Source organism: Parasteatoda tepidariorum, chromosome 3 (assembly GCF_043381705.1).
Source record: "Parasteatoda tepidariorum isolate YZ-2023 chromosome 3, CAS_Ptep_4.0, whole genome shotgun sequence".
Classification (NCBI taxonomy): domain Eukaryota; kingdom Metazoa; phylum Arthropoda; class Arachnida; order Araneae; family Theridiidae; genus Parasteatoda; species Parasteatoda tepidariorum.
In genome coordinates, this window is record NC_092206.1 from 43628395 (window position 1) to 43645885 (window position 17491).

The 17491-nt window shown below is 29.4% G+C and overlaps 1 protein-coding gene across 1 annotated transcript in view; it reads left to right on the forward strand.

Annotated features, from left to right (window-relative positions):
• Window positions 1-12439, forward strand: part of LOC107448444 (carbonic anhydrase 2-like) — a 136696-nt gene extending 124257 nt beyond the window's left edge. The window contains exons 4-7 of the mRNA XM_016063627.3: window positions 1074-1228; window positions 5548-5640; window positions 8293-8517; window positions 10742-12439. Coding sequence (XP_015919113.1) covers window positions 1074-1228; window positions 5548-5640; window positions 8293-8517; window positions 10742-10924 — 656 coding nt within the window. The 3' untranslated portion in view covers window positions 10925-12439. The remainder of the gene's footprint in view (window positions 1-1073; window positions 1229-5547; window positions 5641-8292; window positions 8518-10741) is intronic.
• Window positions 12440-17491: the final 5052 nt, after the last annotated feature.

The following is a 17491-nucleotide window of genomic DNA, read 5'->3' on the forward strand; positions in this document are numbered from 1 at the left end:
TATATATATATATATAGCACGATTAATAAATACAAAAAAAGATAAAAAGATAAAAAGAAAAAAACGAAAAATGAAGAAATGAAGTGAATTAAGAATATTAATAAGTTTTATTTACTGCGCATAAGCTGCAAGTATGTAGAATTCATAAAATAATTTCAAAATATAGAGAAAACATGGAGAAAATTACAGAATGATGCAAAGAAAAGAAAAAAATTATTAAAATGAAATAACATTAAAAAAAATTTAAAAAATTTGATACAAATCCAGAAAAAAAAAAGAAATAATCTTATCATCAGCTCACACGATTATATCCGCAAAAAGGAGTGCATCGGATGTAATCGCGTGAGCTGATGATGAGATTATTTCTTTTTTTTCCAAATTTTCATTTAAATTTTTTTTTAAATTTTTTTTTAATTCCTCTTAATGTTATTTTATTTTAATAATTTACTTCATCTCTTTTCCTCATTAAATTTCCTCCATGTTTTCTCTATATTTTGAACTTTTTGACCCTGAATTAACAAACTTCATTCCTCAATGCACTTGCCGTAGATTATTTAAATCGCCCCTTTGCGTTTACTGACTTTATTATATTTTTTACTTTACCAAAGATGATAACTGCTAAATTACTAGCTTATAATAGCTTTGATTTGCTTTGTAGTTTCATTTATTGCGTATCCCATTGTTCTTAGTTTTTTTATTTCACTTATTATAGGAACTCTAAATATTTACATTGAATTTTTGGTTATTACGGGACACTTTGTCTGTAATAAAGAATAGTTTATATTGCTCTGTATTATGAGTATATGTACATTATATATATATATAAATGAATGCATTAGTAGTATGTATATACTATCTCTTCATATCTGTTGTTCCTTATCTTAAAGTACTTGAATTTTGTAATAAAAATAATAAATAAATAAAACTTCAGGAAGTAGTTTTCTTTTAAATTAGTTTTCCATTTATCGAATCTTCGATAACTCGGTATTCTTTCGACTTCTAATACTGATTGGAGTCATTGAAGTTTCCTATACTCTTTTATAATTAAAAATAATGATGCTGTTTTTTTGCAGTTAAAGTCCAACCAAATGTCAATGATGCTCCCAGGTCATTTAAAGAAGGAGGTATGGACGATGAGTATCAATTCCAGCAACTTCACTTCCACTGGGGCTCCAGGGATAGCCAAGGATCAGAGCATCTCTTTGACAAAAAAGCATATCCATTAGAGGTAATAATAACTAATGCATACAGATCATCGAAACATCATTACAGATATTATAAACTAACTAAATTAGTTTTTAAAAAGCCATTATTGAAATTTTCTTAGAGAAAAATATTCTAAATTCTACATATTATAATTGTTATCAATATTTTCTTCCTTGATGAAAGGTTGAGTTGTTAATGTCGTACAATAGCTATACTCATGGGCGACGGTTCGAAATTCGTCCATAATGATGATCTGAAGACAATACTGGCGCATGCTCGCACTTAAGCAACTACAATTTATAGTGGAGGTCAAATAGCGATAATAATCGTATTACGTTTCCCAACTATGTATCACTGAAACCACCTGGGACATTACATTGGAATGCACTTCTTAAAATTATGAGGCTCTTTTTCTTTCAACTAAACTCAATTGTCGAAGAGGAGGGAACATTCTAGGCATGTTTTTAATCCTTCAAATTTATTTTTCACAAATACAAATAAACTTATGGTGAGCCGTAGTGGCTCAGGAAATAGAGCGTTCACCTCCCAATGAGATGAACCGGGTTCGAATCGCAGCGATGACTGATCGATACGAATTCTGCATCCGGCTCGCACCGACCACAGTGCTGACGTGAAATATCCTCAGTGGAAGACGGATCATGGGTTAGAATCCCCTTGCCATCAGGCTAACCACGGAAGGTTTTAGTGTTCTTCCTCTCCATGCAACGCAAATGAAGGTTAGTTCCATCCTAAAGTTCTCCACGAAGGAAAATTTTTCCCAATTCTTGATAAAGGAGCTCCCTTGTCTTCTGGATTAGGTTCAAAATTACAAGACTACGAAGTTGAACATTGATAGTCGTAAACTCAAAATTGGGTCGATTGTTCAACGACAGTTATAAAAAAAAACTGATGGTGGATATTTAATTTATTCGACAGAATCTTTCGATACATGTAAAATACAAGGCCGTCAACCTAATAAAAACTTGAGATATAAAGGGAGAGATAATTTAGATTTTTTAAAAATTATTTTCGAAAAAATTATACCAACAAAGTCTTGCTATCAGAAGTTTTAGTAAGGTAGTTAAATAGTATATATTAATCTGTTCAATTTTTGATAAATATATTTGCTTTTACGTTATAATTATCCTCCAAATTAGTTTCAATCAGTTTAAATTAAAATAGTATTAAATTCTACAAAATCTAAAAACTGACAAATGTGTATTTTTAAATTACTAATTTAAAACCACAAACCGCAGTCTTTTCTTGTTTTAAAGTTTTGAGTAAAAATTTCATAGAATTTCTCAAAACTGCCAAGCTATATTTCTCCTAATTTAAAAAAAAAGCGACTTCCTTATTTCTTCTCTTTTTCGAAAGATACTGTGCTACCGAATTATGCGATATCGTCAAAAGTTCTTATGCACAAGAAAACGAAAATTTATTCTAAAAGCCAAGATAGCAAGGGCCTCTTAAGAAACTATCAGAGAAAGAGCACAATTTGATCAAACACTCAGTCTTTACACGGGAAATTGAACCGCATTCCAAGCCGAGGAAAGGGAAGACTTAACCTAACGCACCGACTGCGTGGATCGATGTAAGGTAATCAATCCTATATCATACACTGAAATGATTAAAATATTTGAAGTAACATTTCATTTGAGAGGTTGTGAAGATTGTTCTAATTTGTAAAAACGGTGCAAAGTCAAACCATATTATTGGGCACATTCTTATTAAATTTTTGTTATTCGATGTTATGGTTCTACTTAGACAAAAACACGATTCAATTTAACATCTATGCAGAAAGTTTGCTAAAGATAAAAGTTCAAGGTACCTATGTAATGGTTCAACATTGAATCTATTTTTTGAGAGTGACTTAATTTGAATTTTAATTTCGAGCTAGTTAGTTTGTTGGATTCGCTCTCTCATGCAGCTTTTGACAGTGAGAATTTAAATGAAATTTATTGTTTTGAAGAAAAATGTTCATATATATCTGAGAATATGATTCTCAAGCACTGAAATAGATTAAAAAAAATTAATATTATTTTTCAATTCTTATTTGATTAGGAAATTATTGCGTGATACCTATACACTCCTGTATGCCAGTGGTCACTGAAGTCAATGCATGAAGCTCCAGTAACGCAATCTGTTAGGGCAAGGACCCCACTGCTATAAGAAAGCAGGGAGTCTTGTGTTTGATTCTGGTGGTCAGATCACAGCAAGGTGCAGTGTAGTGGCGTTTCGTTGCTGTTTTAATGAAGTTTGGAGAAAGAGGTAACGGATCAGACGTTGTCCACATTGTCTGACAGAGATCTAAATTGTATGGCGTTGTACCACAATGACCATTAAAAGATAGAACCCTGTTAAACGGACTAATGATTGGCTATGGTAGGATGGTGCCCAGGTATACCCTGCAATCACCCTTCTTTTACAATTCCAAATATGAAATAGCAGGATAAAATTAAAATCAGTATTTTATCAGACCAATGATAAGTGCATAAATTTTATCTGTTTAAGTTCTTGTCTAACCAATCACAACAATAATAGGTAAGTTTCAATTCCCACCCCTTCTACGGAAGCTATACGGATATGGTTTACATGGAAAGTTTCTTAAACTGAGGTTGATAGGTCTCTTATAAGAACATTTTCAAATTAAGGTACTGAATAAGGACCGATATGCTGTCGACCACTCAAAACAAGTGTAAGGTTACATCGTAAATAGGAAGTTCATCTCCTCTTTTCAACATCTTCATTTTTGGGTACTTATTCATTGTAGAAATTAATATTGTGCGATGAAGTGCTATGACGAAGGTTAGAGCTCAGCTCTTGGTTCCTCAAGCATTTAGTTTGCTACGATGCTAGTGGACGCAGTAGTTGTTCTGCAGGTCGTTTTTAGCTTAAGTTATTTTTATTTAAACTACCGTCATTCGGAGCTACTTTGTGCAGGATTTCGCAGTTTTTGAACTTTGACATGTAAAAAAACTATGTTAATTCAAACTTTAGTAAAATTTATCGATATTATATTCATAACTGGACTCAGACGAGTGAATTTGATAAATATTGGCATTATTTGTATGTAATATTTACGAGTAATAAGTCAAAACATACCTTGCACAAAGTAGCCCCCAAATGGGGCTACTTTGTGCAGCGATAGGAATTCAGTTTAATAATCATGTTTTTAGTAAAATATTGATATAAAATTGTTAAAAAAGTTAATTGTTGACATTTTTAAAGACAAAAACATCAAGATATGTAAAGATATTAGTTTGAAAATAATTTTCAGCGTTAAAAAACCATTTTTTTGAAGAATTTTTTTCTTAAAAAGAATGTTTATTTCAAAACATTTGAGTTTAAACAAAAGAAAACCATATACATTTTTAAACATTGAAATGGATGAAATTTTAAAAATAATAATTATTACATATTCATTAACATTTATAATATTGTTAAATTTGAACATAACATCCTTGAATGAACATGACAGAACTTGCTCTTCAGTTTCTGTCAAAATTACCCGATGTCCTATAAAATATATTTTTATGTGTTAAATCGTTTGATTAAGTCATTAGAAAAATCTTTGTAGAAGAAAAATAATAGTTTACCAGGAAGTTTCACGTGTTTCTTGTGAATTTTATTAGAGATAGTATTTCTGTGGATTTTGTACTTCCGAGAAGCTTCTGCAATCGACATACCACCAGCAACTGCTTGCAAACATTGTTGCAGCTTTTCTAAAGTGTAATCACGGTAGTTTCTCGTTCCAGGTATTTTTTTATAACGTCTGACCATTTTTCTGTCGAAAAAAAAAACGAATGAAACTTTGCACAAAGTAGCCCCAAAGTGCATTTTTTTTCATTTTCCGTTTATTTGTTATTAATTTTCAAATTTTTTTAACGCTAACATGATATAATTGTTTATTAATATATAAATAAAAAATTTTGCACTTACGACAATTGTTTTATCAACGTCTTTGCATTTCACAGCTAAAGTTTCCACGCACACTTTTCGACATCCGACGTCCTCGGAAAGTTGTTGACATTGGATGAACGAAACACACTCTGAGATTGTTTTAAAATTCGAAAAAATGTTTGTAGTAATAGAAGAGACTTCTATCTTCAAATTCCACACATTTTTAACGTGAAATAAACATAATACTGAATAGCAGCACTTGAAAAATGCCAAATTCGAATTTGCATAAAGTAGCCCCCGCTGCACAAAGTAGCCCCGAATGACGGTATATATAAGCATATACACTTTAAAAATAATAAAAATTAAAAATAAATAGAAAAATTTAAAAATAACAAATTTTTAAAAAATAATGTCTAAAACTTCACGTATTCTGAATTTCAGATGCATTTGGTATGTAGGAATAAAAACTATCCAACCAAAGAAAAAGCCGAATCCAGAGAAGATGGATTTGCAGTTCTTGCAGTGCTTTTTAAAGTGAGTATTCATAATTTTCATGGTTGAACTATTTGCCTCATTTTCTTCCTGCTGTAAAACATATCTTCTTCTAAGATATTAAATCTAAATCTGAATAAAGCTAAGAATGAAAATATTGCAGCCTTTGCAAATTTTACTTAACAAAATTTTTTTGAGCATTTTTGGTAGACAAGGGAGGACAAAAATTAATTGGATTTTATTTAATTTTTATGAATTGGTTAAGAATGAGTACTAATTATTCTTTTCTCACAAAGCATTACTTCAAAACAACGCAATTATTATGAATTCTTCTAAATTCCTTTTCAGATTTAAATGGAATTCTTATCTCTAACTACAAACTAATTTTTTATCTTTGCTCAAGTGACAATATTGTTTTTCGGTTAATTATTGTTTTTAATACAGTTTCTGCACTCATTTGCTTTCATAAAAAAAATCTTCTTTTAAAAAATAACAAGGCTATGTAATATCAAAAATATGACTTAGTTTTATTTTATTTTGTCGCTTAGCATTTCCTTTTAATTCTTTTAAAAAAATGGACAAAATATAACGAAAAATGGAAGGCAAAAATAAGAAAATTAAAATATATTAAAAAAAATTTTGGAAATAAAATTATTTGATGTATGCGTGATTTTTTTTCTGAAAATCTTAAACTCTGTGTGTTCGATATACTATGAACAGTTGGTCTTAGTTCACGAATAACTTTGATGTTTCATTTAAAATGTTGCGAAATATAACTTAATTAAATTTCAACAAACTTCGTCAAGGCATAATTTGACAGTATTTCACATATGGATCTTTAAACAAGATTACTGATAAATGGCTCTTTTTTCATTGCTATCGCTTTAAAACTCATTTTTGTTAATTGTACCCATCGAATTTTTCTTCTACATCAAAATATTCACTGAAGTCTGACCCAAAGTTCATAAAAAATATGAATTTTGTGCCATTCGTGTAATAAAACTTTGCCAAAGATCGAAAACGTAAGCGAGTGTTAAAAATAAAGCGCTGCACAAATGAAAAACATGTTTCCATTGTTGAGCTATGCCTTAAAAAAAGGAAAGTGAGCACCATATCAATGAAATTCGGCCAATTATGCAAACAGCAAAACGGCATTTCAAAAAAAAAAGAAGAAACCGTTTTTGCAAACAAAATAGACCATCTATCTAGTGCGATATTATGTGCATAACACTTTATACTTCATGAATCAATAAAAATAAACCAAAACACAGTTTTTTTTTCAACAACAACAAAAAAAATTGTGTTTTCGATTTAAATTATTACTTAAGAGACTTTTAAGGATCTCAACTAAATCAATATAAAAACAGAGTACATACCATAAATTAGAAGAAAAAGAAACTGATAGCCATTTCGGAACTATAATCAAGAAGTACTATCGTTTGGATCGAGACGTCATGTGTTTCACTGGATACTTGAAATTATGTATTTAATACATAGAATTTGCATTCTTCTCTTTTTTTTCAATTAAGCAAATTACATAAAAATTGTAGAAGAACAAAACAAATATCTTTTACTTTTTCCGAAATTAGTGTGATGGATGGTGTTTTCTGCACTAGGGAACGCTGCAAGCTCGGTACCGCCTAAATTTCCGGGTTACTGTTTCCGTTGTATTTTAAAGACATTTGGTATCATTGTGTTTTGAGATTCTTGCAAACAATGTATTTGATTACTTATTACTTGTGCTTACAATGCGAACAATACTGGTGATTACAATGCTTAAAGTGTTAACACTGACGTAAGATGGTGCACAGCTTGCAACAAGAACAAACAGTAATGAACTTATGGAAAGAGGCCATATCAAGACTGCCAAAAAAGCGAGTTATTCAAAATCTAGCAACCATGTCACCTTTTTTAACAATATCTCTCTAAAAAACTAAAACAAATTTTCACTTCAAACTCACCAGAATTACATATTAACATTAATATCTTATGAAATATGGCAGATTTGAGCTCAGAAATTATCTAATTTATTTCTTTTATTGAAAACAAAATTATCCGTTTGAAAATATCGGCTATCAGAATAGCATGTAGTAAGCAGCTGCAAACTTTTTAACCGGAACTAGAGTAGGTGCCGAGCTCGAGATTATTATTGTTTACATTTCTATTGAAAACACCATCCATTTAAAAAAAATTTAAAAAATGCATATATATTTACATTTGGAATATTTAACTGCTTTGTGTTAGGAAGTACTTAGTTTCTTCAACATTGACTATTAACAACCATTTCAATAAAACTACCTAAAAAAAAACTGTAGTTAAACAAATGCACTTTCTGTAGACGTAGTTACAAATTTTGCTACCTACTTTGAAACAGCGTAAATATTTAATTTAAAAATAATTATTAATTAATCATAATTTTCATTTTTCAACATATTCAACTGAAAACTGATTAAATCGAAAAGTAGAATATTGTTCTTTAACTGCCATTTCTTAGTGCTTTTAATAAAAACTCTTCCAATCATCACAATCTTTCGAATTCACAAAATCTCGCGAGCTCTCGGACCATCTCGTGATTCCCAGAGAGTATTCAAAAACTACTTAATGAAGTCGCGATTTTCCAAACCGGTTTCATTAAAGAGTAATTCAATAAATCGTTATTTACGCGTTACTGACAAATGTTAATGATTTTGACAGGTTGTCGATGAGGACAATGAAGCTTTAGAACCAATCATTGAGCAACTAGAGCATTTAAAGAAAAAGAACTCTAAAGAAAAAGTGGATCCATTCAATTTGAAAGATCTTCTACCCGATGAAACTATGCCATATTACCGTTACAAGGGTTCACTGACAACGCCACCTTGTCTCGAAGTTGTAACATGGACTGTTTTTAAAGATTATGCAGAGATCAGCAGAAGACAGGTGAGATTTTTGACTTACACTGAACTTTATAAAGTCATTTTATTTGAAGTTGGCGAACAATTTGGCGATTTTATTTGAAGTTTTCTCATCGGTGCTATCCATAGTTTACTACAGAGAATAAAGAGAAAAACTTCTTAATGTGTGAGATCATATCATAATTCAGCGAGATGAAGAGCAAGGCATATTAAAAGCTAACTAAAGACTGCTAAAATAAGTTAATTAAAAAAAAAATTCAAAAAGGTTTTTAGTTTGATTAACGGGATCGGCCAACCAAAACTTAAATAACATTGCGTAACCTAGTGTAATATCGTTTAAGTCGTTTAAAGCTACAGTGTCATAACAGTGACGAGAAAAGTAATGCGAAGGGAAGTAAACTGCTGTGTCCCAGAATCATTGTTGATCTTAAGAAGGCAACATAATTGCATCAATTCATACATAAGAGGTCTATCATTTGTCATAATTTGGAAGCTTGGTTGGCTAAAAATGCGCCTTACATAAAGTTTATTAAACCATTACGTAGTCTTGTAATTTAAAGAAGTTACAAGTATGTATATAAATTTTTGTTTTGCAATTCCTTACCGAATAAAAAATAAAATTATGCAAGTATTAACCACTCAAATTAGATAAGACATTCAAATTCAGATATTCCCTACTAATTTCATCATTTCTAATTTAAAAAATTAGTAATAATATTGAAAAACAATAAACAATTCTTTTTGAAAGAAAATATTTCTTTGCGCGATGATTCAAATAGTTATTGCGTAACATATCGAACCAGTTAGCAATATTTGCTTTTAAAAAAAAAATTTATGTTTCATTTCAAGAAGTCATAAGATTGAGTACTAAAAATTTAAACAATAGTTTATATGACACAGATCATTTAAAATGAAAAGAAAAGGAAATACAGTTTTAAACAGCCGTGTCTTGCATTTAAGGAATGTCAGTTGCTTTATTTAATGTATTATTAAAACAATGCAGTTATATTAGGAAAAGAAATAAGAAAAACCACTGCTTTTTCTTAAAATAGTGGAAAGAAAAACGCAGTCTAGAATTAGGAGCTATAAATTTTTTTATGACTGGCTTTGTAGTAGTTTTTTACGGTGTGGCATCAAACGATTTCTGCGAAGAAAAAGAATGCCATTTTTACTAAAATGCTCTAAATTTTGAATTACAGAATTTAATATTGTTCTGCCATAGGCAAGTAGACTACCTATTTCATTATTACCAACGTAAATTTTCATAAACATAGCCAGGTTTCTGAATGTACAGAAGCAAAACTATTATAATTTTAAAACAAAAATTTTTCATCCTTTATCTTTTTTATGGAAAAGGTAGATTTCTTAGCTGGTTTGTTTTCATTTTAAAATATAGACTAAGATAATGATAAAATTAAAAGATTTATTAAACAATAAAACATCAAGTTTAAATTAATAAAATAAAAATTTTAAAAATTAAGTCTTTCAAAAGGATTAAAATGGAGCAAATTTATTTTTTGTCACAAACAAAAAGAGGTGCTACACATCACTTTCAAAAGTAATGGAGGAAGTTTTGTGCGATTTTAGAAGTTAATTACGAAAGTTATGCTTTTAATGTATTCGTTTTATGAAAATAGAATAGAATTATGATAAAATAGAATACAAAAATAGAATTGTTTCGATTTTTATCACACATAAAACACATTTGTTTGTGTCAGAAAGTAGTCGAAACTTCCATTGGTGACAAAATGAAGATAAATTGCGCTTTTTGAATGCAAGAAACAATTGTAACTTGTATCATGGTCACTCATGGAGCTCCAGATGAAGCTTGAACACTCTAGTCTGTTGTTGATTAATTTTATTTCGTGATAAATGCTGCTGCTAGCAGTCAGAATATGACTGAAACTTGTATTGTCATCTGGCAACAGAGTTCTGATTGAGATTTGTGGGTAAATTCTTTATGGCGATAACAAAGCATAAGAATTCTGGATGAGGCGGTCAGAAAATGTTTGAAACTTATATTATTATAAAGCATAAATCTTAAGGAAGATCATAAGAAAGGGCTTCAGAATTTCAGATTTCCAAAAATCTTACATGAATGTATGGATGTGTTCACTTTTGTTGACAAAGAAAGAGATGGTTGAAAACTCTTTAAAGACAAACTAGTCATAGTCAAAACATTTTTATTTTTCTTAGAAATTGCAACATGATTTAATAAGTTCTTCCTCTCTTTTTTTTTTTCCTTCCAGCTGGAGCAATTCCGTCAAATCACTGAGGATGACAAAGGCGAAGCGGCAGAGCCCCTAATAGACAATTTCCGACCACCCCAACCGATAGATAACAGAGTAGTGGAAATTTCTGGAAATTCTGGATCAACTCTTATTCCATCCGTTTTGACAGCTATGTTCACCGCACTATCATTTATTCTCTGAATACGATTACCTCACAAGCATCCCTTAACATTATTTTCCCGGACTGCAGAATTCATTTAAAGCGCTGGAAGCACTTAAACCCTGGTTTGTTGACTGTACTTGCAAAAGATGATATACTACAACAGTACCGCTTCTGGAACTACAACGAAGTTCTAGTCAAACATTCATCGCATTTTTCAATTTAAACGAAGAAAATACTTTTAAGTATCAAGACTCTGTCGCGAGAAGAATTTCATAAGCACACACACTGCGTCATTAACAATTTGCGAATAAAAAAAATAAACTGGAATAAAAAATTAAACTAAATACATATCAATAAAGTATAATTCACGAAGAGGATGAGTTCGTAATAGATTGCATAACTATCAATTATTTTTTCACTGGACATTCAATAAAGGTAAAAAAAAAAATGTATAAAATAAGAATTAAAACTAATAGAAAACTGCTATGAAGGTAAGAACAGTGAAAATATTGCCACTCTTTCGTAAATATCGCCATTTTTTTATTTGCATAAAAAAAGTTTATTATTTAAGATTCTGTGGGAAGATCAAAACCAAAGCAGTAATTTTGTCCAGATATTATGGATAATTTTAGTGATAAATGTGGTGGCCAACAAAGTTGAGATTGTGTGAATTGTTTGTGCAATAAAATCTATAAAAGATTTATGTATGAATATTGTAAAAAATATATTTAAATGATGAATATGGTGCTACAAGAGAAAGGATATATGATTTAAGTGTTTTCTATATTCTTTTTCTCCTCCTTGTATTTGTTATAAATAACGTACTTATTTTTTAGGATAATTTTCAATATATCTTTAATTCTAAAGACAGAAACATAAATATTATAGTAAATAGTTCGATTTTAGCACCAGGCGATAAAACTAAATATATCTCACGCGTCAAAACTTTTTGCTGATTATACGCGTCTGACGTCATTTTTGGACAGTTTTTCTTGCAAAACTTATCGCATGGTACGAAAATTGGGTTGGAAAAAAAAATATTTCTTGTTTTAAATTAAATTTTTTTAAGAAAAAGCGTAAAAGTAATTGTCTATTGAAACGCAATTACTCCTTCTCCAATAGTACTAAATTAAATTTTCTATCAAAAATATAAAAGTAATAGTTGAAACGTCATTACTTTATTTCCGATTGCTTTGTATTAAACTAAATTTTCCATTTATGAATATATAGGAAATTATCTATTTGATTACTCCATCTGCATTATGTTTATTGAAAATCCCATTTGCTCTGAACCTGCCATACAAGACAATACTGTTCAATGTAAAAGGTGCTTTTCAATTATGTGAATGTAATCTGCCATTATTACAGTCTGATTATGTTAATGTTATTTTTGTAATATATGTATAGTCATCCGTGTGTACAGCTAACAGTTCAGCAACTATCTTTCCATGATATCGATTTTGTTAACAAATGTTTATGTAGTTTTGTTCCAAAACGTGTTACGCTTGTTTTTTCAAAACATCTTTGTTTGTAATAAAGTTTGACCATAACAACATGACTTTTTCTTCACGAATTAAATTTTCTCACTTTAGATCTAAATTTTCGCACTTAGAAAATCTTCTAAGTACGAGTATTATAACCAATATAGAAATTTGATCTCTAGTTTTAAAAGACATCTAAGTTTATCCTATTTACTTAAAAAAAATTAAAAAAAAAAAACATTATAAAGTATTTAATACAAATTAAGAAGGAAGTCAAATATAGTATGTTATTTTGTTGCTATAAAATTAAAAGTGAAAATACATGTTAATACAAATTAATAGAATGTCATATGAAATTTAATTTAAGTACAAAGAATAGTGGATAACTAAGAGAACAATTAGAGAGATTTTGCATAGAGCTTATCTAATAATCGATAATTAAGATGAGCGTTATGGTTAACCATAACACTCATCTTATTTCATACCCTTTATCGATAAGGCAATTTGTTGAGAAATTTTCACACATGCGCAGTGGAGCGTTAACGTTAAACAGAACCGTAACGCTTTGCAAAATCTCTCAATTATTTAATATTTAGTCAAACACTTTGAAGAACGTTGCCACAATAATATTAATTGATAAAAATTTTAATAAATTTAAAGTTTTTAGACCAGGTTGCTATGGTAATTTTGTGGCTTAACATCAGAACAACCAATGTCAATGTTTGATAAAAGATTATATACCACGTGATGTCCCATCTTTTATCACTAACTCTCTTAACAGCACTGTAGCTGTAAATATAACTAAAGAAGGATATAAGGATCCTAATTGAGAAACAATGATCACCATAAAAAAATTTAAAAAACTAGGTGAAATATTAAAAAAAAAATTATGGCATATTCATTACTACTTTTAATGGATAATTTCATGTTTTATGTACAACTTCGATTACAAAGATTCGTGTCAAGGGATTTTTAAACCTCGAGTAACTAATTTTGTAACTTTTACTACCTATTTCATTATTCTAAACATTTTGTGTTAATTACTATTGCGTTATGCGTCTTTATTTTTCTTGAAAACTAAAAATAAGGGTATTTTGACACACCATTTTATTAATATGAAAACATAGAAAAACAGGCATTTCATTGTATCACGATAAGGTCTTAAATTCTCCATTTTCACATTTCTTAACTAATTCTTTTTAAAATCTATGGCTGTTCTTAACTTAATCTAATAATTTCTCTCAGACAAAAATCTAACAAATAGCTAATTATTTATTCACATAAAAAAAAACTTTTCAGAAAAAATGCACTGTTTTATTCATATAACAATAACCTTAAGGATTTTTCCTTAAGCTTCACAAATATAAGTATGTCCCTTTTACAGCCAACACGCTACAGTCAGATGTAGCCATCAGAAAACTATGTTTTCCTAAGAAAAAGTTAAAAACAGCACTAGACTCTTTTTAAAAAAGAAACATTCGAAAAGAACCAGTTAGAGAAGATAGTTAAGAAGAATTTCGCAAGAAGAATCATTCTATTCCTTTACATTCCTTCTTCCGTTGCTTAAAATAAACTGCGTCATTTATTAACTCCTGTTGGGTCTATTTTTCTCAACGCAGATGAATGTGTTCCTTTATCTTATAACTTAATTTAAAGTAAAAGGTTAGACTTTGTTTACCTTTTCTCCATTATCCAAACGTTGTCTGAAAACATTTTGAAAAGAATTTTAAAGAGTTGCCATCAGTGGGAGCCATTTTTTCTGGTAATGTGAAGTTAAAATATATTTGGAGCGAGATAGATCAAGAAGAAAAAAAATACGTTGAATAAATTCGATTTTTAGGAGCATTTTTTTTCCGTGGGAAGATGGATGGAATTTTTAAAATTTTAATTACTGTAAAAAAAAAAATTGGCCATAATCTTGAACTTCTGCGAATTTATTAATTCTGAGTTTATAACTTCAAATAAACAGGATGAGAAATTATCAAATAAACGATAGCATAATGCGTAACAATATTAACAGTAATATACTGTTCATATTTTAGTAAACAAATATTTTTGTAAACATTTATGTAAACAAAGGCCTTCATTTTTTTGTACTGTTATCAGCACATGCCTGCACAAGTCATACAGGGTAAAATACCATCGTATTGAAATTTAAAAATAATGAAGTATGTGCGTAGGATACTTCCCATAGCCTTATAAAGGGCTGAGAGCATTTTATATAGAAACATAAGTCAATACCAATAAAGTTCTAACAAAATACGTAAGTAAAGTCCTTGTTTGAGAAATCATAGCGCAGCCCGTGATTTTAAAATCAATTAAAATATGAACAAATATAAGCACTGATGGTAAAAGAGCCAGATTCTGACTATTGGCTGTTTTAGACTTTTGCCCCTTTGTTTAGCAATGGTATAACGGATCCACGATTGCAAAAATATAAACACGAAATTAATTTTGGTAAAACGCACATAATAAAATTGCAACCGTAATAATTCTTTTAACTGTGGTTGCAAATATGAAAAGATTTTGAACATTTTTGCAAGTAGTACTGTAGTCCAGATAAGTTAGTTTTTATATTTTATATCCATCGTTGAACAGTTGACCCAGTTTTGGGTTTACGACTACTAATGTTCAACTCCGTAGCCCTGTAATTTTGAACCAATCCAGAAGACAAGGAAACTCCTGGATCAGTACCCCCAGAGGTATTGATTTGTTATGAGAACATGGAGGACTTTGCAACTGGCAGATTTAACGTGCATTAGTCACCATTTACTACACGGGGAGTCTTCTGCCGTCCTGGGATCGAACCCACGAACTCATGGACATGGGCCCGGTGCTTCTCGGCTTTTTGATCAAAGCGTAGTTAAGTTAGTTGCGGTTTTTCAATATTTTGACATGCTGAGCTAGCTCATGGGCTGTTAAATATAAGGAAGTAGGTGGGAAGTATGCTTCCCACAGCCTTATGAAAGTTTAAGAGCTTTTTATGTAGAAACATAATGCAATTTCAATTAGGTTTTAACCCACCAAAGCCACAGCATATATCTTCACCATAGACAACTTTCCATCATCAGTAGATTCTTTCTTCCTTAATTATATATATATATANTAATTTATATATATACGGATATTATATAGAGTATTGACAGAGTAGTAAAAAAATTTAAGAAAAATTTATTATGAGCACAAACCTATCAGAGTCTTAAAACTACTTAGAGCTAGGACTGAGCTTACATACACATTTCTTAACAGTCAAAATTTCACAACATTTTAAATGATATTTTTTGTTTTACAAGTATGAGATTTTAGTTACATAATATTATACGAGATTTAAGGGCGAAATTAGGAAATAGTCAGCGTCCAGTAGTCAGCGATAGTATTTTTAACAGTGGCTCTTTTTTTTAAACAAGTAGTCACTTATACGAAAATCGAAAATTTTAAACAATTAAAAAAATTAAAACATAATTTTTTAAAAACATAATATAACCGTCTATTATGCATCAAATAAAAATTTTGTTTTAAAAATGAAAACATTAGTAAAATACCAACTATACCATTCTTGGAACATAGGCATTTTAAGATTACTGGGATTCATAGAGTTATGTGGATTTCATTCAATTGTTATTATAAAACTTATTCAATAAATATAATGGCATTAAATTAAAAAAAGGGGGGATGAATGTATCCAAGTTCAACTTCTTTTGAATTTGCAAACATCAAATAAAGTGGCAGAGGCTATGACAATATTTCAAAAGTAATGCAAGGAATGCTTTAATTTATAATCAGAATTTTTCTCTTTTGTTGACATTCTAATTAAAAAAAGAAATTCTTTCTGATGGGCTGATGCTCTGAAGGGCTTTGAAAATGTATTACTCTTTCTCTTGTGTTATTTGTCAAGGATAACGTTAAAATTTAACATCGAAGTGGTTTTTAAATGAACAATATACTCTTGATATCTCAAAAGTCTTGTTATGCCAAAAAAATATTTTTTTATCTTGGCAATTTATATTTACCTAATGCTAATTTTAATTCCTACGTCAAAGAGTTTCGCCCCAAAACCTTGTTAGGTCAGTTTTTTTTTTTTAAACAGAAAATTTATTTTTTTGAAAAAATCACAACCAATGAAAACCAATTTTTTTTTTCTATTTAATGCATAATTATTTTTGTCTTACTTTTAAAAATAAAACTATCATTGTTGTATTCAGACTCATAGTCAACTATCATTACATACATATTTATTAGTGTTATTCTCACGTTTCACGTGTCTAATTTTTATAGAATTATTTAAGAATATATATTTCTACATTTTAGATCACATTTAGTTCGGAACTTTTTGTCTTGAAAACTCGCTATCTGGAATTTTTTCTAGTTTTCCTTCAACTTTGAGATATCGAGAGTATACTGTATTTTCAATAATGACATTGAATAGATTCTCTCTATTAATAGTTTTTCCTCTATGATATTTATATTATTTTCAAGATAAATTTTTAGTTACCAAATTTGTTAAAGAATAGCAAGCACTCTTTTTTTTTAAAATTATTCACATTTACAAATTTTATTTCATCTCGGCTGTAAAGTAAAAAATCAAATTCATGGATCAAGGCAAATAAAAATTCCTGTTATCAAGTCAAACAAGAAAATGAAATTTCATGATCCAAAAGAATTAAAAGAGCTTATAACAATTTTGCAAGAAATTTCTGAACTCGTGAACTGTGTTCCTATTGATATATTTTATTAAATATTTCTTTCTGGAGAATATGCTGAATTTCTTGTCAATATATTATCATTTTAAGCTTAACCAAAAGTGTAAACTATTAATACATTTACAAAACTTATATTTTACAATTTTTTGAACACTTTTCCAATAATTCTGTAGTGAATACTATTCTATTCCACCCAAAGACATATACTGAAATATAGCTTAAGTGTAACTGTCAGTAAAAGGGCACTTAAAAATTTCTTACACTTAAATTTTTATTGTATTTTTTATTTTATTTGAATAATCCTTTCTTTATTTGGCAATTAAACAGTTAAAAATCCATAGCAATATTTTTAAGCAATTCTCAAAATACAGTAAACAATACAAGGTTCATTTTCAAAAAAGTTTAAGAAATTAAAGTAAAATTC